General features: G+C 45.8%; 1 protein-coding gene across 1 annotated transcript; it reads left to right on the top strand.

Moving 5' to 3' along the window:
• Positions 1-680: 680 nt before the first annotated feature.
• WNT2 (Wnt family member 2) lies at positions 681-22,731 on the top strand. Its single transcript, XM_080579358.1, has 5 exons — positions 681-5,336; positions 5,663-5,886; positions 8,365-8,642; positions 11,733-11,997; positions 19,997-22,731. The coding sequence occupies exons 1-5, from the start codon at positions 5,257-5,259 to the stop codon at positions 20,224-20,226; spliced, it is 1,077 nt and encodes a 358-aa protein (XP_080435484.1). The 5' UTR covers positions 681-5,256; the 3' UTR covers positions 20,227-22,731.
• The last annotated feature ends 748 nt before the right edge of the window (positions 22,732-23,479 follow it).

The following is a 23,479-nucleotide window of genomic DNA, read 5'->3' on the forward strand; positions in this document are numbered from 1 at the left end:
TACTAGCTGTGTTGCAAAAAAAGGGAATTGGTGTAAGTCATCTAAATCACAGTTACGTTTTTGTAGACTTCAATAAAAACACGTAAAAGTGCTGAAAGTCTGTGAAGGGACATTCTTCTATTAAATCAGAAGCTGTCTGAAAAACCAGTAGTCTCAATGGGGGCGTCATACTTCAGCACTCTTTTCAGAGGTGTGTGCAGTCTTAATCTTGAATGCTTCCTCCAGAGACTAGTAATGAGAAGATAAAAAAGACCGATTGCTACTCCAGGCTGTTACTGTTGCTGTCACAGTTGTTTTCTGCTTTTTGTTTTAGAAAATTACCTCGAGTGTTAGTATGTTTGCTTGTTATTGCAGTTGTTTTACCGCCTTTCCTCCCAGCTTTCTCATTCAGTGCAAGGAACATCCTACAGAGTGATGAAGCTAGAAGCAAATACAACTTTTTTTTTCCATTCTGTTCCCAACTTTGGATCAGAGAGGGTAAGTAATATTCCCCACCACCACCATCTACCAGCAGAAGTGTAGAAGTACATACAGTATCAGCATCCTGACTTGAAACAGCATAGAAAAGGAAATACTTTTAAAAATAGTTCTGTTTCTTTGTACTACCTTGTAATTAGTTCAGAACTAACAAGACACATCACAAAAGGAAAAAATCCATGAAAATGGAAAATACAAAAATCTATAAAGTGCAGTTTTAACTGTTTGTCACACACAGTGTTATACATACAGAACTCTTCTAATTACCTCTAAATACAGTTCAGAAATACTCAGATGCAGTTGTCCAGTGATGAGATAGCTGGCAAATATTAGAAGTTTGATGCAAAACATCTTTTTGTTTTTGTTTTTTCCAGTTGGGAGGATGTTGTTGTTGTTCATACCTATTGTAAAATACCTATGAGGGGAAATAAAAGTATGATACTTGCTGATAAGTGGTTTCTAGTTTGAGAGGTACGATAAAATATTCTTGACAGAAATGAGTCAAAGGTTTGAACATTGTACTAAACTAACTTTATATAGATAAAGTCATCAGAAAGGTGATACTTCAAATTCCAAATGTCTTCATTTTACTACTACACTTTGATTTTACTACTTCATTTACTACATTTTACTTCATTTACTACATTTCTTTACTACTTCATTTACTACGTTTTACTATGCATTTCATTTTGCTTCTACAGTTACTACTACACTACTAGTACACTGGGCAAACTTTTTTTTTGTTTCTGTAGACCACGTTATGGATCTAATAAGGGAAATTGAATAAGTAGAGGACTGCCTTCTCCTAGTAATTTGTACAATAAAAGCAAAATATATTTCTATTTTAAATAATAGTGTCTATTTCGTTGTATAGTTGCTTAAATCGACTGCCTCCTTAATGAAGTGGGTAGTGCATTTCTACAATAAGCTGCTACTTAGGCTGGCCTCCAAAATGCATTTGGGAGAAGCCAGTCCTGTTAAGTTGTCTTATGAATCGCTTATTTCTGGTGTTTGTAAGACCACAATTGCAAACACTTGACTGTGGGCAGCATGCAGGTTAATTACAAATTTTCTGCCATCAGCATCCTTAGTGTGTTGGAGTGTTCAAAAAGGCATAATCCACATGTGAGAAACAAGCATCTTAGACCTGATGTTGGACTTTAAATGTCTCATTTAATTGGTCAGTCATTAATTGTGCTGAGTAAGTAGGATAAGATAAAAGCCAAATAAAGGTTACTTTAACCTACCTCATCATTTAAAAAAAAAAAGTATTCTTCAGATTCCAAACTCAGGCTTAAAACAGTGAACTTCAAGGTCCTGTGTTCACTTTCATGTTGTTTCAGTGCCTTTTTCAAATTCCCTGCTTGAGAAGGTATCACAGTATGGTTGTGATAGGGCAGGAAGCAAAGAGATTACTGCAAAATCTGGCCCCTGAGCCATGCAGTCAAAATTCAAACCCCCCACCAGCACCTGGTGCGGGAGCCTTCAGATGAAAATCACCCTGCTGAGAGGCCTTCTTCTGTAAGTCACCACATTAAAGTCATTATCCTGAAATAGTAATAATGCAATGATTAGCACATCTATGAAGGGATGGGAGGAAAATGCTAAAGAGCTTTGCATACATTAAGCAGGTAAGCCTCACAAGCCTGTGAAGTATTATTTTCCTTTTACAGTAGTGCAAATTGGGGTGCAGAGGGATTGAGTGTCTTGGACCTGGGGCCAAATCTGACAGTTGCTTGAAGATGCAGCTAGGTTCCTACTTAGCCTTGCAATATCATTGGATACCTAACTTCTCTTGGTACTGATGAATATTCAGGCAGTGGCCTTTTCTGCATCTTTAGACTGCTGTGTCAAATTTAGGGCCTTGGATGATCCTGTAGCGATCTGAAGGAACCTAAAGGATTTTATTTCTCACGTGTCCAGGATAAACTACAGGTTGTGAATGAGAGACTTTGTTCCATCTGTCTTCCTGGGCTTTGGGTTTTGCCCCATTCTTTAAGTTTACTTGTGGAGTACCTGTAGTAAGGTATTGCCTTTGTTTTCCTGTTTGGTTCCCGCTGCAAATAGCAGACAGTAATTTTAGCTGTGTGCATTCTTAAACTGGGAAAGAGTGGGCTTTTTAAATTATTATTACATTTTCTGTTGACTTAGAGAAATGCTGTGTTCATGGCTTTTTGTTGGTTTTGTTTTTTTTTCCCCTCTTCTTACCTTGTCCAACCCCCTTCTTGGGGACAAGACTTAAACTTGAGCTGTGCAGTTTGTTTCCTCTTCCTTTCTTTGAACCTCTTCCAACATTCCCCCCAAACTGTAACTATTGCTAATAATTACAGGTAGATGTCTGATTATGCTGGCTTTCTCCAGACTCAGTTCCAGTAATTGTGTAAAAATTACAGGTGCTCTTACCCAAATAAAGCTGCACTGCTGGTAAAGTACTATAAATACTGCTTTGGACCTTATGCGATGGACAATTTTGACTCTTCAGCCTTGCTAGACAAGTCTCTTGGGAATAAATCCATCTTACACTGTGTCATGAAAGGGGGACTGAGTGATCCACATCTTGTCTGTGTTCACTGTCTGTTTCCTTGCAGCCTGTTAGGGTAATCGTAAGGGAGGCAGTGTCCACACAGACAAAAAGCCTTGGAGGTCAAGTAGGTTTCATAACTGCAAGTTTCTGCTTTTAAAGACATTTGCTGTCATTTCTGTGTTCTGCAGGCACAGGGGGAAAGGTGTATTTGGAAAATTATATTTCCTGTTCTAGGGATGGGAATTTCCATGTACCAGAGCACTGGATTTTACAGACCAGAGATGATAAGCAGTGAGGTATGAAATGAGGTATCAGTGGCATCAGATGAATGGTGTGTATGCTGAATAGCTTTAGTGACTTAAAATATTTCTTATCCTAATGCAAACAGTGTAGTTTCATGTCATACGGAGCTGAAGTCCCTGTAAGTGAGACTCAAAGGGTTCTCTGAAGGATTTTGAGTTCTACTAAACTGTGATACTGTGATACATATAAGAAGATGTCTTCCACTTAAGGGTTTGGTTTTTTGTTTTGAACTAAATATTCTTCCCAGATGAGCCTTCAGCTTTTCTGAAAACAGTCTTCACCTGAATGCAGAAATACAGGTTTGACTACATTATCTTCACTGTATTGAAGAGCCTCAGCTCAATTTTACAAGGCATGTATGGAACGAGTCGGGCTCTCAATGCTCCTAGCTAGTCTGTTGTCATCTGCATAGCACATGGCACGATCTCTTGACAAGAAGTTGTGTACATGTACTCATTGAAGGCAAACACAGCACTGGAAGTGTTGTCACTGGGGCTGCACGCGGAGCATCTTCTGGAGAGGAGGAGGAGGACAGCATTTATTGTTGCTGCGGGTTGCTACAAGTGAAGGTGCTGCTGTTAATCGAGAAGGTTATCGTGGAGAAACCCGATGGGTCAATTGCTGCCTGCACACCCGAGGAGGCTGGTAGCGGTGAGGGCTGTGGCCTCTGCTCAGAAAAGCCTGAACTCCTGCTGGAGTTTGCTGTCCCTATTAACTGGTCCAAGATGCATGTCCCTTATTCTTCAGAAACTGAAGCTGGCTGCTGCCTGAAAAGAGGATTTTTTTTTCCTTTCACATCAATAATATGTTATTGAATAGATTTTGAATGCCTAGCTATTGCATTTGAGACCTCTTACGGTCAGTAGACTGAACTGAGGTTCCCACTGGGCAGGTAGTGCTGCTGTAGGACCAGTGCTGTGCTCCAGGCTTTGTTCCCATATCCCAAAGTCTTCTGGTGTGGGGGGTAGTTGCTTTGTTTCTGGTTTTGATTTGGGTTGGTTTTTGGGGTGTTGTTTCCTAAGTTAGATTGAGAAGCAGGTGAACGGCACCGCCTCAGGCGTTGATACAACTCTGCTTTTTGCATTTTCTTCCTCCAACGCTAGAGGCTTGTGGCTGGGTGCGTGACTGTCCTCTCAACTCCTCACCAGCTCTAGCCTGGCAGCCTGCCCTCGCACCCAGCACAAGCCCTAAGCTGTTTCTGAAGCAGCGGTCCCACACCACCTCTCTTTGCTTCCTTCCCCAGCTTTTTCACCTGGGCTGGCACCTGAAGGCAGCGGGGCAGAGCACCGTGCTCCCGGGGTTATTTAGTGACCTTACCCTAGGGCCTTTCCCTCCGCGTACAATGTGTGCTGTGGGGTTTGGAGCATCTGCGGGAGAAAAAGTTGCCTAATGGGCTTAGTTGCACCCAGCAGCCTGCAGCTTCCCCTGAAAGCTCTGAGGGGCCGGTGCTGGCATCACGATGGGCTTGGGGAGGGGGCAGCGCCGGTTCCCCCAGGGGCAGGGGTGGTGGCCCTGAGCTAGGGGGCTGTGGGGATCCCGGCACCAGGCCGCCGACCCCACTGCAGTGCCTGGGGCCGGCTGCTCGCTTGTAGGGTTAGCGGGAAGCAACTGGCTCATCGGGATTCCTGGCCCGAGCGGAGGTGTTCCCTCCTCCTCCTCTTCCCCCAAGTGTCTCTTGACATCATTTCATCCATCAGCGTTACAGGGAAAAAAAAAAACGCCACACAACCCGAACCCACCCAGTCCGCCGGCAGCCCGCAGCAGCCCCTCAGTTGTGCCGCGCCTGCCGGGGAGGCTCGGCGGGGAGCGGGGAGCGGGGCTCGGCCCAGGCCGCCGGGGACCCCCTGGCCCCCCGGGAGCCACCTCCAGCCCTCGGCGCCCCCTCCTTCCATGGGCTTTCCCCTCGGCCCGCCGCCTGCCCCGATGCTGGCCGCCGCCGCCGCCTTCCCACCATGAACTTGCTCGCCGGGATCTGGGGGCCGCTCCCCCTGCTCCTGCTCTGGGCCACGCCGCGGGTCGCCTCCTCATGGTGGTAAGCCGGGGAGCCCCGACCCTCCGGGGGGGGAAAGGTCCCAGAGAGGGACGTGTCCCGCTGGGGGAACGCTTCGGAAGATACCTAGGGCTCGGGCTCTACGCGCGGTACCTCGCTAAGCATATCAGGGCTTAATAGAGAACATCTGGATACAGATGGTGATGTAATTTAATTTTAGTCAGGGCTTCTATTTTGTTTTTAAGCGCCGGTTTGGGCTGCTTTGACCCCCGGAGCTCGGGGGCCGCCCTGAGGGGACGTATAGGGGGGTGAGGGGGGTCCCTGCCCCAGCCCGGGGCCGCCGCTGCCCTGCCGCTTGCCTCCCGCAGGTACATGGGGGCCGTGGGCTCGTCGCGGGTGATGTGCGACAACGTGCCGGGGCTGGTGAGCCGGCAGCGGCAGCTGTGCCGCCGGCACCCCGAGGCCATGCTCTCCATCGGCCGCGGCGTGGCCGCCTGGACGGCCGAGTGCCAGCACCAGTTCCGCCGGCACCGCTGGGACTGCAGCGCCCTGGAGAGGGGGCAGCGCCTGCTCGGCCGCGTCCTGCTGCGCAGTGAGTGGGGTGAGGGGGCCGGGGGCGGGATGGCGGTGTGGGGCGGGACGGGGGGGTATGGGGCGCACCGGCCTCTCCCTCTGTCAGCACTTGAGGCACCCCGGGAGAGAAGCGAAGGGCGAGGTGAGGCGTGCTGTCATCGCACGGAATTCCTCCCTCAGAGGGTGGTGAGGCACTGGGGAAGACTGCCCAGAGAAGCTGTGGGTGGGTGCCCCGTCCCTGGAGGTGTTCAGAGCCAGGCTGGGTGGGGCTTTGGGCAGCCTGGTCTGGTGGGAGGTGTCCCTGCCCATGGCAGGGGGGTGGAACTGGGTGGTCTTTAAGGTCCCTTCCAACCCAAACCATTCTGGGATCCTGTGACAAGAGTGCTATTTTGCTTAAAAACCACTGTCAAAGCATAAAGACCTTTGGTTCAGAAAGAGAATTTGGGTATTTTAGCAGTTGGCCATACAGTTCCCACATCTCCTTTCTTCAGCGCATAATGCACCCCAAAAAGGGCTACAGAGAAACAGGGGCTCCAGAGCGCAGCTGCCCAGCCCCAGCTGGGGACCTCAGCACTCCAGTGGGTGCTGGAAGGGGCCGCTGGCATCCCAAGAGGATCCCAGCTCACTGGGGTGGCAGGTGACGACCCCTCCCGTAAGCCGGTCCCTGCTGCAGCGTTTCTCCTGGGAAGCGTGGAGCAGCATGCAGCCTCTCCAAGGGCTCCTGTGTTCCTGCCACAGGGACCCGAGCAGTGGGATTTCACCCGTGCAGCCCCGCTCAGTGCCAGCCTCCGCTGCTGCTGAACGGTGACTGCCCATAACCATCTTCGTGCTCCCTTAGCAATTATTTGTGAGTCACCGCCGACGTCACCCGCAGTTTTCAGCTGAAGTTTTGGATGAGGTTTTTGTCTGGTGGAGCACGGCCTGGTTCTGAGGAGGTTATGTCATAAACAAGTCAAAACGCAGTTTGCCCCAAACTGAAATTTTCACTTGCAGGCTTATAGGAGAGAATTTAGACACAAGGCTTCTGCGCTGTACGCTGAGCCTGATTAGGCAGTGATTGCAATGGGAAACATGGCCTGATATTGCTCTAATTTGAAATGAAATGTTTTTGATTAACTTAATAAACTCAAACATTTTTCTTCCAACGACATCGTGTTTCTTTTTAATTAACACGCTAAGAAGCTGTAATGTTTCTGAACATGTTTTCTCAGAAATGAAATCTTCCAAAGAGCGTGATTTGTAACAAGACTTCTTCTGCGTGATTTTGAAGCCAGTGTAGGAAAAAGCAGGGTTTGCCCAGTGCTTTTGCAAATTTTTAGCTGTCGTTTGCTGAAGGTTTGCACAGCACACAGAACTCAAGGAGCCATTCATATTTGAAGCATCTAGATGCTGCTGGAATATAAAAACTCAGTAGTAAGTTATATAGTGTCATGCTGAAGTCATTGTATTTTCCCTAAAATGGAGTTACAGGTAACATCATTGACTCTTTGGGGTCCTGCTTACTACGATGATATTATCTAAGGGTGGTGACTGCTCAGAACGGGTATCATGGGCCAGTGGCCCCAGCTACTGCACAATTTGTGTGCTAAAAAACCTTCCAACCTTCCTGAGGCTGAAAATGTCCCGTTACCATAGAGAGAGTTGTGTCAATACAGTACAGCTCTGTATTGTACATTATTACATCTTAAGATAGAGTTAAAAAATAAACCTAAGCAGTCATTGCATTGAAATAGATACCCTGGAGAAGGCATAGGCTAGAAATATAGACGGTCTTTGATAAAATAAATTTGTTAATAAAAATAAAATAAAATAACTTCGTTAACAGGAGGGAAAACTGCCTGAGCAGTTGGGGTGTGGAAGTCACATCTGCGAGGTCAAATCCTGCTTGTAGTATTACACAAGCAGTGCCATTGATTTCATGGAACTTGTTTGTATGAACTAAGGCCACCAGGCTTGGCTATAGACAGAAAAGTTAAATTTAACTTATCTTCAGGAAAAAGACCCCAAAGATTTCTCACTACTGTCTTTGAAGCATGCAAGATTATTCCAAGTGCCTCAGAAGAGGAAAAGCTAGTTTCAAAAGTCAGTTGCAGGATTTTGCAACGTACATGTCGTTTCAGTGTCCCTGTTTAATGACTTCTTAAACTGCTCTCTAAAATAGCACTTCATATATTTCTCTAAATCGACAAAACAGGATAGAAACACCAGCTGTCCTGTTCATGTATCTGTGCAAAACAACTGATCCGTGAAAGTAAATTAATCAATATCAGGAACAAACTTCTAATGTTTTCCAACTCCAACACTATATTGATGAGCTTTTACCAGGGAGGGGTCCAAGTTTAAGCCATGACTAATTCTGACTCCGGGGAACATGCATTTGTGCGATTTCAGCCCAGTTTTGCTTAGCAAAAAGTCCAGGATAGCTGACTTTTAACTGTTAGGATAGCTGCTCAGAGCAGCTACCTCAACGATTTGTAAAGCAGCCTTTTTGTTTCAGGCAGTCGGGAATCTGCTTTTGTCCACGCCATCTCCTCCGCTGGGGTAGTTTTTGCTATCACGAGGGCATGTAGCCAAGGAGAGCTGAAATCCTGCTCCTGTGATCCCAAGAAGAAAGGCTCTGCGAAGGACAGCAAGGGCCATTTCGACTGGGGCGGCTGCAGCGATAACATTGACTACGGTGTTAAATTCGCCAGAGCCTTCGTGGATGCCAAAGAGAGGAAAGGCAAAGACGCGAGAGCGCTGATGAACCTGCACAACAACAGGGCTGGAAGGAAGGTGGGTGTCCATCCCCCAGATGCCTGGAAATGCTCGCTGTGAGCTCTCACGGTGTTGGGGCAGGTACCTGCTGGCTCTCGCTGGCCAGTCTCAACAGTTAGGAAAGAGTACGGGATGAGTGGAAGACCAAGATGCCATTTCCATCCCCCTTGAAGGTTCAGTGTGACGGGGGGTTCCACATACAGAAAGAGCTGTTGCTCATCAGTGCCCCACACCAAGTCCATTCAATGATTCCTTGTGTAGGAAGATGAACAGAAGAACAAGTCTTCGTAGGGTCAGTGTGGGTGGAGGTTTTGTTTTGAGCCTAATCCTTACACCTAACCCTTATATATGGAGGAGTTTTACTTCTGATTAATAAAAAATAGAAGTTCCTAAGAGAGGCTGAAGACCACACTGAAGAGCAGGTGGGACTATTAAAGAGCAAATTCAAAATATCTTGGAGAAAATTTAAAAAAAAACAAAACACAAACATTACTGTCTATTCCTCTCTGTGTATGGTAAACTGACACACAGAATGGGCAGAGATAAAATAGAATTACTTCACTTTTTAAGAAAACAGAAGTCATAACACATGTAACTCCAAAAGGCTTCAGCCTCAACCTTCTCTCAACAAAAACCCTTCTCTAAACATTGTATGAAAATCCCATTATTTAATTTCAACAAAAAGAATCTTCACTGTTATTTATTGCAAGTGACTGGAGGGAGTCATATCATAGGGCGTATCGCCCACTGCTAGTGCAAGGGCTGAGGAAGACATGCACCGATATTTGGTGGTAGTGGTGATAAGTAATAAGAATAGTGCACATAGCTGGAATATGCTATTTCATTATTCAAAATGTGTTCAAAATTGACTTCATCCGCAACATCTGAAATAATACGGAAAGATATTTTATATTGCTACACCTAACACTTCTAACATGAAGAGCCTTCTTGTTTCTCATGTCTTGTTCTCCTTAATTTAATACATTCAGTAGGAAGTAAATTGTTCATATTCTGATCTTTTTGTATTAAAAAGTTCCCTTAATATACTATAAAAATATATTAACTATCCTGTATTAGAAAAAAAAATCCAATTGTCATGACTTTTACTGAAAGCAGATGATTTTTCTCCAACAGCATCTTTGTTGCGCCTGTTTATTACCAGCAGGTACAACTAATATATAACACAGTCAGATGAGGCTATTCAGATCAGTGGCATGGTTGTAATATACAGCTGGGGGGGAACCAAGCTAATATAGCTGCTGGTATGTTACTGCCCAGAAGAGACTGCAGTCTACAGCACAAGCAAAGACTTTATGGGGGTGAATTAGTTCCATGCCATAAAGTTCTTTCTATGACAATCAAATATATTAGTAAATTTAAATATATATATATATATGCAAAATAGTAAGACAGTATTGGTAAGCAGGTAGTTTTTTTGATTTATTAAAAATAATCAACGCATTCTCATATGCTTTAGGGCCTGCTTTACAGGAAGTGGTGCTGGTCTGCACCCACGGTTCAGTAGTGTAGGCTGAGTTTTGCAGGCACCTCGCTACCCCAGCCCATCCACAAGCCTGGCATCCAGGTGTGCATGAGACCAGCTGCGCCCTCCTCCTTTTCACACCACCGAAAAGGGAGTCCCGTGTTGATAGGTTCCTCTTGAATCTAGACTGTTTGGATTTTACTAATTCAAAAATACACTGAATAAGTATTTATAGTAATCTCATAGGAATCGTGCAAAGTAATATGCTGTGTATTAGCACAGGGACACCACTTGCAAAATAAGTGCTGCATCCTGATGTGCTTCAGGTATTCAAGGCCTCAGTCCAACAAGTTCTTTTAAGTGTACCTGTAGTTTCTCAGATAGTTAAAACCAAGCATCTGCCTAAATCCCTTTCTGAGCAGAATCCCAGTCCTAATTTTCCTTTGAAGTAGTCACAAAAAACGCTTACAGGTTGGAAAGAAAAAGAAACATACTTTGGCTACATAACACATTCTTACTTCATTACTAAGTGCTTGAATGGGAACCACTGCCCTGCTGTGCATCAGTGTCACTTCTGGTCACGCACCTTTTCTCTCTGTTATCTTCTTCCCGTGATGCTGTTCCCCTTATGCAAACTCTAAAATGTTCGTATTTCATGAACCCTTAAGGCATAATATGTATAGATCAAATATCCATGTCTTCAGAATTAGGAATGAAATATTTATTGTATACGAACTCATCTGTTGTTCCCTAACATCATATAGATAGTTTAAATGTTTGAGATGAAGCTGAAATGGCTTTCATGCTATCCAAACATTAAATTAATGATGAAGGTGATCTCTCCACTGCAAACTAACGAAGGTCGTACTCTAAAATGTTTGTTAAAATGTTTATAAGCATTTTACAAATACCCTGTTTCTTGTGTGTAGATCAAATGCCTAGCCTAGATATGGTGTTTTGTAGAGGCTCTGCAAAAACACTTTAATATGAAACACTTATGATTTTCTAGGCAATAATTAAAACACCATCTATATCTGCATAGGCATTTAGACACCATGCCTAAGAGCTGTTTGATGAGTCGGACTGTTTAGTCAACTTTTTCATGGTAAATTTAGACCTGATTGCAATACAATTTCCATTAACAATTCAGCACTGGCAATCTCACAGTATTCTCTGGATTTTTTTTCCATACAACATAAGTGTTCATGTCAAAGAGCAGCTCCATGAAGCTGAGATAGGGACGCTCAGTATGGCGGTGCTTCAGCTTGAGCAATGGTGCAATGGGTTACCTTCACCTATAGAGGGGCTGAGCAATTCTGTCCGTTACCCAAATTATTTCCTTCTGTCCGAGCTGTGATCTGTCATTACATTGTGCTATAGGTCTTTGGGGTGACTGGCAGGGGGGGAGGTAAGGACACCCTCGGAGGATTGGTAGTATGGTTGAGAAAAGCAAGCAGAGCAGACCCACCATGCGAGGCTGACTTGATGCTACCAGTGGGTGTCACTACAGACCGTGGTTTCAAGACCCATTGCAAGCCTGGCATTACAGGATCAATGGAAAAGGATTGAGAAGCTTGAATGACAGTTTGTTTTACCTGTGTATATTTTACTGCGTTTCTAAACAGGCCGTGAAGCGGTTTTTGAAACAGGAGTGCAAATGTCACGGTGTGAGTGGATCATGCACTCTAAGGACCTGTTGGCTGGCCATGGCAGACTTTAGGAAAACAGGAGATTATCTGTGGAAGAAATACAATGGAGCGATTCAGGTGGTCATGAATCAAGATGGCACGGGTTTCACTGTGGCTAATAAGAGATTTAAGAAGCCAACTAAGAATGACCTGGTATACTTTGAAAGCTCTCCAGACTACTGTATCAGGGACAGGGATGTAGGTAAGCCTCTATCATTACACATGAATGGTTTTATTTCAGACATTTGTACTTTGCAGGTCAAAAAATATCATTATTAATGAGTGTATATATATAAATCCATGCATATAACCAGCAGGAAACAGGAAGGAAGATGTTCTGGAAGGATGGCTCTGCACAAGAATGATAGCTCCTCAGTGTCTCTAGATGTACGATAGCCAGTTCTAATACAATTCAGCAGTTTCTTCCAGATACTATGGAACCATGGAGACTCTGCAAGGCAAAGGTTGCTTTTGGGACAAGTTTGAGCTATGCTCTGGAGGCTGGTCCATGCCATAATGCAGCCGCGTGTACAGTTGTATCCCATAGCTCAGTGCAGAGCTGCCAGGTGTAACTGCAGCAGAACCGAGTCCTGTGTTGTCCCCATGGAACCATCTCAGTTACGCTGCGTCTCTTCCGTATTGTAAAGTCCCAAGAGACAGGTGTCCTTTATCTGCACATTCCTCACAGCTCATTGTGGACAGTCTCTAGCAGCAGACGCCCCTCTCCCCACAGGCATGAGATCTGGCAGCTCTGCTCTGGCACCAGTCAGCGCACCGTAGCGCGGTGCAAGGTGGCTGGAGGAAGCGCAGGTGACTGCAGGAGTGCACGTCAGTGGGGCAAAGCACCCTGCATCCAAAGACACAGTGCTTACTCCTCTCTGTAAGTCAGCCTTTGCTCGGTCTGTGACTACTATCATGTGTTCTGTAGAGTCGTGCCAGCCCCAGTGGGAAGAGATGAAGTTTCAGGGCTGCTGTTAACACTGAATGTTTCTGCTTTCAGAGGTTTCAGTAGAGGTTTTCAGTAGGGGCACCCTTAACAAAGTTCCAGGGTTCAAGGCATTGCCAAGCAACGCTAAGCATGCTAACAGCTCTTGAGCAGCTTGTAGCATTTCCTGATGTGGCAATTAAGAATTAAAAAACAACTAAAGAAAAAAGAACAACTGAAAAAAAAAAACAAATTTGGAAAAGAGAGAGAGACTGAGTAATGTATGAAAGATGCTGTGGAACTAATTAATAGGTTGTATAACGTACCAGAGTGCACCCGGTATGACACATCCATAAGTATCTGGATAGCAACGCAGCTTAGCTCTTTTTGGCACCACTGTGTATTTACAATCCAAGTTTACTTGGAACAGGCATTGCAAAACAACTGTACTTAAATAAGAACAATATGTGAAATCCTGGTCATGTACTATTGACTCCAGTGAACCCAGAATTTCATCCAGTACACTTACATTGTGTAGTGTTCCTGGTTAGTTAAGTAGTCAAGGTAATTTTAAATGTTATTTATGGCTTTTGCAGGTGGTACTTATTACCTGCACAAGAGCATATTGTTCCTTGAGTAGTGACCGATACCATAAAATCTAATACTTTAATCCAGGTGAATAAATGGGCATATTGTGGCATTGTGCAGAGACTAGGATTTATTCAAAACTTGATTTCTTTGCAGACCAGGTTTTATTCAAAACTCATTTCTTGAAGCTGCTTTTCTCACTGTAAGATCTGTGATATTTTTCCCCTTAAAAGGAGAGTCAGTGCACGAGCCACTTCTATGTCAAAAAGCCATTTAATCATCTCTGCAGTAAGCCTAGCCTAACATGTCAGGCTTGTTATCGTGGAGGAGACTGGGCGTTTGTCACCGCAGTGTGCTCTGCTCGCTTGCCTGGTGCTGTCAGGCCCACCCGGAGATCGCAGCCTGACATATGCTTTTGCTCATCCCCAGATAACACTTCAGATGAGGCGTTTCTTTGCCGCTCAGAATCCTGAGAATGTGGTTGTTTTGAAGAGCACATTTTTGGAAAGCTGTAGTAAACCTTCAATGGGAAAGGGAACAATTCTGCGGGATTGCCTGCTACTCTCATGGAGCAAAGAAAGAATCAGATAAACACAAGCTGATCTGAGTTCAACAGAGATAACATCAGCAGCTGAGCAGCATTTTTTCTTGATTAGTTTTATTTTGCCCTGTTGAGCACTCCAGAGCATTGGCCCTGTTAGATGATTGGAGGTTAAATTAAATGAGATTATAGAAGTTTGAGTTTGGAAATATGCGGACAGCATCTCAGTGTCAGCTAAATGTAATACCACTGTACTTTATTATGCCCTTGAATATAGCTCTGCCTTTCATTCTCCAGGGAATTCAAGCAATTTAGTGCTTCAGAAAAACCGTGAATCTGGAGTTTGATTAGTATCAGGGCTGAACGAAGGATTCCCAGAGCACATTTTATGAAGCATTGCAGCTTGACCAGGAGACAGCTTCACAAACTGTGAAATGACAAAGCCAGTATCCTCTGTGGCTTGGGTGTGTTAATACACATAAACCAGTAAATTAAAGGTACTCAGGAGTTGTATCACCAGCGATCTATCCAAAAAAACCCCGCATCTCGCCTCCTCCTGTCGGAGCTTGTAGCTTTGGCTTTTCTCTCTGGTGGCAGGCAGCCATCGGAGGGTGCTGTCACTGGATACACCCCAGTAGTCTGTCCGGGAGGGGCAGTTGGACGTACGTACATGAATCACCCCTGCAAAGTGAAAACTGCAGTATTATTATTTTTTTCCTAGAAGGAAAAGAGGAGTCATTGCTTTTGGGAGAGAGATAATTTGTGGAAACCACTAATAGCAACTCGCTTAATAGCAAGAGCGCATAATAAGCCAACCACTTCTATCTAGCATTAAGATTTCATGACTTTTAAAAAAGGACCAAAGGATGGTTTCACAAGTGTTCAGAAGTCACTGGATTCTGCTCATGTGGAAGCAAAAATCTTTTTTTTTCCTACGTTTTTATACTCATAGTTCAATAGAAACAGAAGTTGGACATCCAAGAGGGCTTTTGAAAACCTTGTTGTGAACTTACAAATTTTGACACGCTTTGCATGGTGTTCCCTTATATTAACATGAATTGCCAACTGCTAAAATCAATAAAAGCATACCCAGGACTATACACAGAGAGACTGCTTAGAGATGATAATGCTGCAAAAGGAAATAACGTGAAGGTTTCACTGGTGGCATCCCAGGTGTAGCATGTACTAGTATATCCCTAATGTGCAACTTCACCTCAGAAATGCCCTAAACAAAAGCCTCCTTTGTCTGCTTGTAAGCTTCTGGTAGAAACAGGTTAATTTTTAAAATGTTGCCACTTCACCATCCATGCAGGCTAGGTTGATTGAAAACTGTAGCAAGTTTATCACATTTTGAATATACTAGTGCAAAAGCGGAGAATGCTTTGGGAATAAGCGCATGAGCAGCCATATCACGGACATCACCAGTTAACTGGTAGGTCCTCTTAACTGGTAGGTCCTCTATTATGGGCTGTTGTTTGTAGAGTCTGTTAAAGCAGAGTAATGTGTTCTTAAAAAAAAAAAGTCCATCAGGTTTATTAAGAATTAATTTGTGCAGAGCAACCAAAAACCTTGGGCAGTGTTTGGGTGAAACCTCCTTCTACAGGGAGACTCCCACTTAACTCACCCCAGGGTTTAGTGCAGGCTGAGCTTGGTTATGTGCTTGGGGTAGCTGGGATGAAGTTGAGAGAGCACTTCTCCAAGGTGGATGAGATAGCAGGATCACCTTGCTGAGCAAGGGTTGACTTCTTGCAATTGTTGTGGTAGCAGCAAGGCTTTGGCCCCCTGAAGATGGTGGTGGAGCGAAGAGATGGGTCCTGCCCATGTGCAGATGTTCTCAGGACCTGCTGAAAACCCTTCTGAGATGTACCCCAAGCTATTCTGAGTTACCCACAGGTTTCTCCCAACACTCGTTTGGTCCCAGTTTGGGTGCCATCAAAGCCAGCATCGCTGCCTCTGCCTGCACATGGGCTGGGGTTGGCACACCTGGGTCAGGAACGTGTGGTACCAGTCTCCCGAGTCCCCGACAAGTGGGCATGTGGCTGTGGCTGGGGACTCCTTCACAGGGTTATTTTTTTATCCCTTACCGCCCCATCTAAGCCATGTGCTACATTTCTGAGATGAATAAGGAAGGCCAAATCTGGAGTGAAAGAAAAATGTGAAATTAAATTACAGCCTGCAAAGTATTGGTGTTGGGTGAGACGTGTTAGCACTCGAAGTATGCAACCTGTGGAGAGAAACCCATGTTGATCTCTGTCAGAAACTTTTCGCTAAGTTGTTCCCTGTGTGAATACTTGGCCTACATCTCCCAGCGTTTGCACCGGCAAGGCGTTGGGCGAAGTCCCGGCCCTCAGTCAGGGCAGGCGCTCGTCCCTGAGGGGCCTGGGGGCTGCCCTCAGGAACAGGCCACACCAGCGCCCGAGGATCCTCTTGGAGCTGGAGGACTGTGGCAGCTATTAATGGCTATGGGAATTGGAGTCAGACACATATTTACTGTCAACTGAATCTGGATAAGCTCTTCTTTTATCGATATGTTTCTGTTTCTTCGTTGCTGGCCTGCAAAACCCCGGGTCTTCCAGACAAGGCTGCTTCCCGAGGGTGCTGCCTGTCCCCTCAGACCCGCCTGTACTTGTCTGGTGTGTGTAGGGCCCTCGTATTTCTTGACTTAAAAAGTACCTTCAGAGTCGCTTTTCTGTCAATACTTGCTTTTATTTATTTATTTGTTTTCCAAAATGCAAGTGTGGAAACTTGGTTATTGTTATCAGGGTTTTAATTTTTTTTTATTATTATTATTTAATGTGCATGTTGAGTAATGAACTTTATTGCTTGAAGCCAGATTTTTAATCAATAGAAACAGAAGGGAAAATCTCATGTTATAGAGAAATAAAGTCATTGTAGTGCTTTAGGAATGGAGAGAAAGTAATTTTCAACTTTCCATATGTTTGCTCAAGAAAATAACTGTGCAAACCAAGAAGAAAGAAAGGGTTTGATGTACAGGCCATAAAGTTGGCAGTATTCAAACCTGTGGATATCTTGGCAGGTACGATGTTGTGTGTTGGCATGGCAATTCTGAAACTTGAACTAAAAACAAAGAGGTTGCACGAAAACTCTCTGCGAGTTAGAACACAGTCCTGCCTCTTACGTGATGAGGAGGTGCACTGCAGGTAGCAGGGCAGGAACAGAAAATCCTGCCCTTTTGCTCAGTTTCTGCTGGTGGCCTCGGTGCTGGAGCACCTCCAAGGAGTGCCGTGATGTGTGTGGCTGCTCTGTCAGCTATTGCTCATCCTCTGTCTCATGAAAGGGAATGGGTTTTGTGTGTGCATGTGTCGTAGCTGAATTTGTTTCGGCAAGAGCTTTACGTTGAGGCGAGCTGAGTGTGTGTTGAATGTTGACAAAGAGTTGGAGGTGTCTGTCAGTCCCCAGTGGTGGAGTGCCAGCATGGGCTGCTCCATGTCCTGCTTTCCCTGGTGGGGGCAGGCGACCAGGGACTCTCCTCAGGCTCCAGCAGAGCCACAGCGATGCTGAAGGGGCTCTTTGAACTTCTCAAAAGCATTGGCTTTGCTCAGGAATTAAGCCTTGCTATGAACCTTACTCTTTCACCAGGTTCTGTGGATGATGTGGTCTCCTTCCCTAGTGGCACAGTACTGCTGGTTGTGTGTGGTGGGTGACATCAGATGATACTGGCTTTTGACTGTCTGCTAAGGGATGAAATCATTTTCTTTTTGAAGTCAGTGGCAAAACTCCCATAGAAATCGGTGGGAGTTTCCCATTCAGGTTCTCTTGGCTGCTGTGTGATTTCCTCAAACATCTGGAAATCAGAACTTTGGGGCTGGGAAATAACCTGTGCCTCGGCTGAGGAATGCTGCTGCACCTTCCCGGGAAAGCTCCCGCACCTCATCACAGCAGTTCTCGATGAATCCCCTTGACCTTATTGCAGAGGTTGGCGTGAGGTCTTCCTCCCATAGCAGTTTGAAATCTAACCCGAATCACGGTTATTACAGATTATTGTCCTTGACATACCACAACACACAGCCTAGGCACCCCAGGACTTTGTTATTGGGCCACATCAGCATGGTAAACCCCCAGGACAAGCCCCTATAAACGTGGTTATTCAGCTGAAGGCATTTTGCACAGCCTGGGATGCGATAGTTGTGTCTGTGGGCTGCACGAGCACAGCACCACGCAGCTCTTCCTGCTCTTTGTGCTGCCTCATGGATCAAGGCGAGCACGGTAGCCTGCAAGGAGGGTCTGGTTTGTTTCTGCCACAGGCTTCCGATGTGACCACGGGCAAGTCACGCAGCTCTGCATCCTCCCAGGTCCTTCACTGGTTTCTACACCGATGTCAGGTGTTCCCTCAAACAGAAAAGACTTCAGCCTGTCCCCGAGCTCCCCTCCTGCCCCGGTGCTGGGCAGAGCTGGGCAAACTGGGGACAGGGCTGAGATGGGGACAGCAGAGCCTAGCCAGGCAGAGCAGCCTGGGCTGGGGACCAGAGCATGTCTGCAGCCACACTGCACATTCCGTGTGCCCTCTCCTCCTGCTCCGTGCTGGCTGGCCAGCAAGGGAGCCAGGCATGTGGCCCTCCATTCGGGCCACCTCCTTCCTGAGGTGGCACCTTCAGCTCGTGTATTGGCCACAGCAGCAAGCTTGAGCGGGGGCTTGTACCAGGTGGGCTCCAGAGGGCCCTGCCAACCTCGGCCTTTCTGTGATGCTGTCATTTGAAATCAAAGCTTTCCAGGTGTATGCTTCTGTTTGTGGCCCAATGAATATCTAAATATTTAAGTGAAATGGATTATAGGCTATGGGAGAGAAGGCTGAGCTGCCGTTGGGGGACTGAAGCTCTCCTCTAGGACTTCAGTTGAAGCGTGTCCTGATTCAATGTAAAAAGAGCAAAATCTCCCACACCGTGCTAGTCATGCACCCGTCATGAAAGACGGCGGTCTGAGAAGGTGGCTGCACTCCAGTGCCTGAGACCACTCAGCGCCTGTGTGCTTGGGTCCAGGGCCAAAAAATGGGATGTGTCCCTGGTGCTGGGGACAGTGGGGACAGGGAAAACTGTCAGACAGCGCATGCTGGTACGTGCTGAAGTGCTTCAGTACAGCAGCGATGGCACGTGCAACCATGAGTGCACCATAGGGAGGGAAAAAAGAGTTAATGCAGCTTGGATTTTCAGTAATTACAAATTACATCTCAGGTTTTTATTAATTAGGAATGATTTGCTATCCTACTTCATGCAAATTTGAATTAATATCTGCATGCATTTTATTCTCTTAGGTTAATTTTTTCATGTACACCTATGAAATAACTGTACCACTGGGTGATAATAAAACCACACAGATACACTTTGTAAAATTTTCCCAATCAATTCAGTGACTGCAGTCATTATTTAGGAGATTCCATTTTGGCCAAGAACGGAAGAATATAGCTATTGTTTGGTCTAAAGAAAATGCCAGCACGATGTTTATCTTATGGCTCTGCCTGAAATTAGGCTAAGCAATGAGTTTCTATGAAGTTTTCAGGTGGATAAGAATAATCTGTCGAACCCTCTCAAACTAAAGTGAACCCTGAGATACGTTTGTGTTAGATGTGTGGCACGGTAGCAGTTTGGGCAGGAGATGCCTTCAAGGGGTGAATCCAGCCACTTTGTGCCTCCTGGGGATGGGCAGAGCTGTTCAAGTTGCTCTAGAGAGCTGCAGAGAGGCGCGGGATGTCTCCCTGCCCTCCTTCTGTCCATAGCAGGCTGTAAATCAATTTCATGCGTTCTGTATCAGGAAGGAGCAGAAACCTTTGTACTTGCTCAGTGGGGATGTGTGGTAGCACAGATCATCAGCAACCCCCTGGGCTGGTGTGCACTGGGTATGTAAACCAAGGCCCAGTGCCCCAGCACCCAAAATGCCCACTGTGGTGTTGGGTTTGGCAGAGACTCCAACCTTCAGCAGCAGGGGCACTGCCCAGCGCGTCCCTTGCAGCCCTGGATGTAGTGGTTTGGGGTCTGGCAGCCCTCCCACAGCTCCTGTGTGGAGCAATGTGATGTTGCAGGAACAGATACCTCACAAACGATGTCTCTTTTTCCTGTTTTTGTATGCTCTCTGTCCTCCCTTAAAACCCACCCCCTGCTCTTTTGAGTGACCTCCGCTGCCTTCCCCTTGCAGGGTCCCCAGGGACGGCCGGCCGGGTTTGCAACCAGACGTCCCGCGGCATGGACAGCTGCGAGGTGATGTGCTGCGGCCGAGGCTACGACACCTCGCGCGTCAGCAGGATGACGAAATGCGAGTGCAAGTTCCACTGGTGCTGCGCCGTGCGCTGCCAGGACTGCCTGGAGGTGGTGGATGTCCACACCTGCAAGGCGCCCAAGAGCGCCGGCTGGACGTCCCGGACATGACGTTTGGGTACTGCCGCCCTGCCTGGTCCACGCAGGGAATGCTTCCGAGGCCTCTGCTGGATTTACGCCGGTTTTGCCTTCGCCTTTCGTTACACAGAAGCTGCTCAATGACTCTTACAAACTCTGCAGTGTTCACATCTCCACATAACCGCATTGTTGCACGGTTTGTGTTAACAACCGCTGCCGCGCTGGAAGGAGCTGCTTCTGTTGGGGCTGTCCCAGCCAACACACAACTCTGAGCTCCTTGCGGCAAGTCCTTCCTGCCACCGGGCACACGGCGAGACGTCAGGATGAGCCATTTCGTACTGGATGCCACCAAATGTGGGGGTTGCTACGGCCTCCTGCCGAGGGCCTGGTGCTGCTCACAGCCATGCCCTGGGCGCTCGGCCTACTGGGCTGAGGCCTGGGCCCTGAGCAGGGACTCCTCCGTGGAAAACTTTGTGGCCAGGATGATTTTGGGGCTTTACCAGAGGTGAATTTGCCCACCCATCTGCTGTGGGGTGGTGTGTGTGCTGTGGTGGCCCTTACAGCGCTGGGCTGTGAGGTGTGTTGGGCAGAGACTGGCCCGTAGGGGAAAGCAAAGAGCAGCAGGAAGCGTTCAACTGCAAGAGTCTCATCTGCTATTAAGGAGCCAAAGCTAATGTCTTAGGTATATATTTGTGAAAACTTGCCTTAAGGACTTATAAAAGGTTATTAATACTAACCACTGATTTTTTTATTTTTTATTTTTTTTTATGAGAAGAATCGAAGAAAAGTAATTCCAGCCCAATGACAGCTGGAGTCAGGACACTAAACTACCTAAGGATAAGATTTCCTATTTTTCATTTACTGAATTTTACTGAAACATTTGCAGAAATCTGATGGAGAAAGCAATACCGTGTCTTAATAACAATTGGGTTTCATTCTAAAGAATCTATCAACTCTTATGTTCTTTTAAATTTAATAAACCTAATATAAATGTGCTCAGAGTTATACTTTCAGTTCCAATGGGGACTTCCAAATGAGCTTTTCTCGGAATGCACGCTGCACAAACTTGCAGCTGATTAAGAGTGCATTGGCCTTTGATGGAGGCAGTTGCAGGCTGTGCCAGGTCTGTGTTCTGGGCTCGGATCAGCACAAAACAACAAAGTGCTGGAAATGTGCGTAGGCTCATGAGGCCCTGAAGTTGTGGCCTCATGAAGGAGAGATGCTGGGGAGCTGTGTCAGACAGGGAACAGCCAGCTTGCTAAGGAGCAGAGAGCAGAAATGGGGCCAGTGCCACTAAGTCTGATAAGGCAGCCCTGGAAGGCTATGGAAAAGCACCCATGAAGTGCAGAGACAGGCACGGTACTGAAAAAATAACTTACGAAAAGAAGGTAGAACAGGTGACAGAAAATATTTCCATGTGAAAATGGAAAAGACTGGAGGAACCTTAGTGTGTACAAACAGTGCGTGAAAAAATAATAGACAAGAAGCATACCGTGGCAATAAAGCAAGGCGAGTAGTCAGGTTAATGTGCTTTTTTTTTTTTGCTTTGTTTTGTTTTTTAAAGAATATTAAAAAATCATGTGTTTATTTTTATTTTTTATTTTCAAAGGTCTTGAGAGAGCAGTCATTTAAATCTGAAATTCTTTTTGAAAAGCTTTAATCATTAAAATGGGCAGGGCAACTCCAGAAAGCACAGCTGGCATTGAAAGATGAGGAGGATCCAGAAAGCTATTTGTCTGGACAAAATAATGTTCCCGTTAATGTGTACAGCACTAATGTAATGATCATGGTTAGTAGTAAAAAACAGTCGTGCCACTGGGCATACACCCAGTGCTGGTGGGGATAGCCCTGCCAGTGTGCTAGTTACAGTGTGCACATTACTCGCATGCACACACAGTGCACACACATATATATATGTATGTACACACTTTAAGTTCAGTGGTTATGCTGGAAATTCTGGCTCTAGGCTGGATAAGCAAAATTTCACACCTAATTGTAGAGGTGAGCTCCAAGGAGAATTTTTATTAAAATTTCATTGTGAAATTAAATGGAGTTCACAGTCTGGGCAAGGCCACATTCTAGGCCTTAAAGAACCTAAAAGCAACATGTTATTATTTTTTGGTGTGTGTCGGGTGTTTTGAAAGATTCAGAGATCCTTTGAGTAGTCTACAAATTCACCGTGTAATAACGTTGAAAATATTTCAGTGTTCTGGAAAAAAAAAAAAAAAGGAAGCCTCATTATTGCAAAGGAACTCGCTCTATGAAGTCAAATAAAAGGCAATGAAATCAGCCTCAATCGCTTCATAAGTTCATCGTTTGGTTAATACACCAGCAGACAAATACACCTGAATTTTACAGTCCCATGTAAAATGTTTTGAGGTCATTGTATTAAAGGTGTCAGAATGTTTATTTTGGCAGAACAAAATATCACTAAACCTGGAGCAAGACTGGCAACAACCATCAACCTTTACCTTGCATGAAAACGTAGCTAAGATGTAAGTCCTGTTACTTAAGTCTTCATTTTACCTGTGCAAGAAATGATGTAGAAATAACCAATATGCTGATAGAATGCCCTTTAAAAACTCCATTTCTCTGGACTGGGGATTTTAGCTTACTTTAATCTTATGGGATATCATGACTTTGTAGGGAACAGTACTTTTTGAAAGCCTGAAACCCTGAGAGGTGGCTGGTGGCGTGTGTGTTCTTACACCAAATTTATGTGCAATATCCATTGCAATATCCATTGCAAAGTGCACCCTCAGTAAGTTTGCAGATGACACCAAGCTAAGTGCGTGTGTCGATCTGCTCGAGGGCAGGAAGGCTCTGCAGGAGGATCTGGATAGGCTGGAGCGATGGGCTGAGGTCAACTGTATGAAGTTCAACAAGGCCAAGTGCCGGGTCCTGCACCTGGGGCACAACAACCCCAAGCAGAGCTACAGGCTGGGAGATGAGTGGTTAGAAAGCTGCCTGGCAGAGAAGGACCTGGGAGTATTGGTTGATAGTTGGCTGAATATGAGCCAGCAGTGTGCTCAGGTGGCCAAGAAACCCAACATGCTATCCTGACTTGTATAAGAAACAGTGTGGCCAGCAGGTCTAGGGAAGTGATTGCTCCCCTGTACTCGGCTCTGGTGAGGCCGCACCTCGAGTACTGTGTCCAGTTTTGGGCCCCTCGCTACAAGAAGGACATGGACGTGCTCGAGAGAGTCCAGAGAAGGGCAACAAAGCTGGTGAGGGGTCTGGAGAACAAGTCTTACGAGGAGCGGCTGAGGGAGCTGGGCTTGTTCAG

Source organism: Anser brachyrhynchus, assembly GCF_964034855.1.
Source record: "Anser brachyrhynchus genome assembly, chromosome: 1".
In the NCBI taxonomy this organism is placed as follows: domain Eukaryota; kingdom Metazoa; phylum Chordata; class Aves; order Anseriformes; family Anatidae; genus Anser; species Anser brachyrhynchus.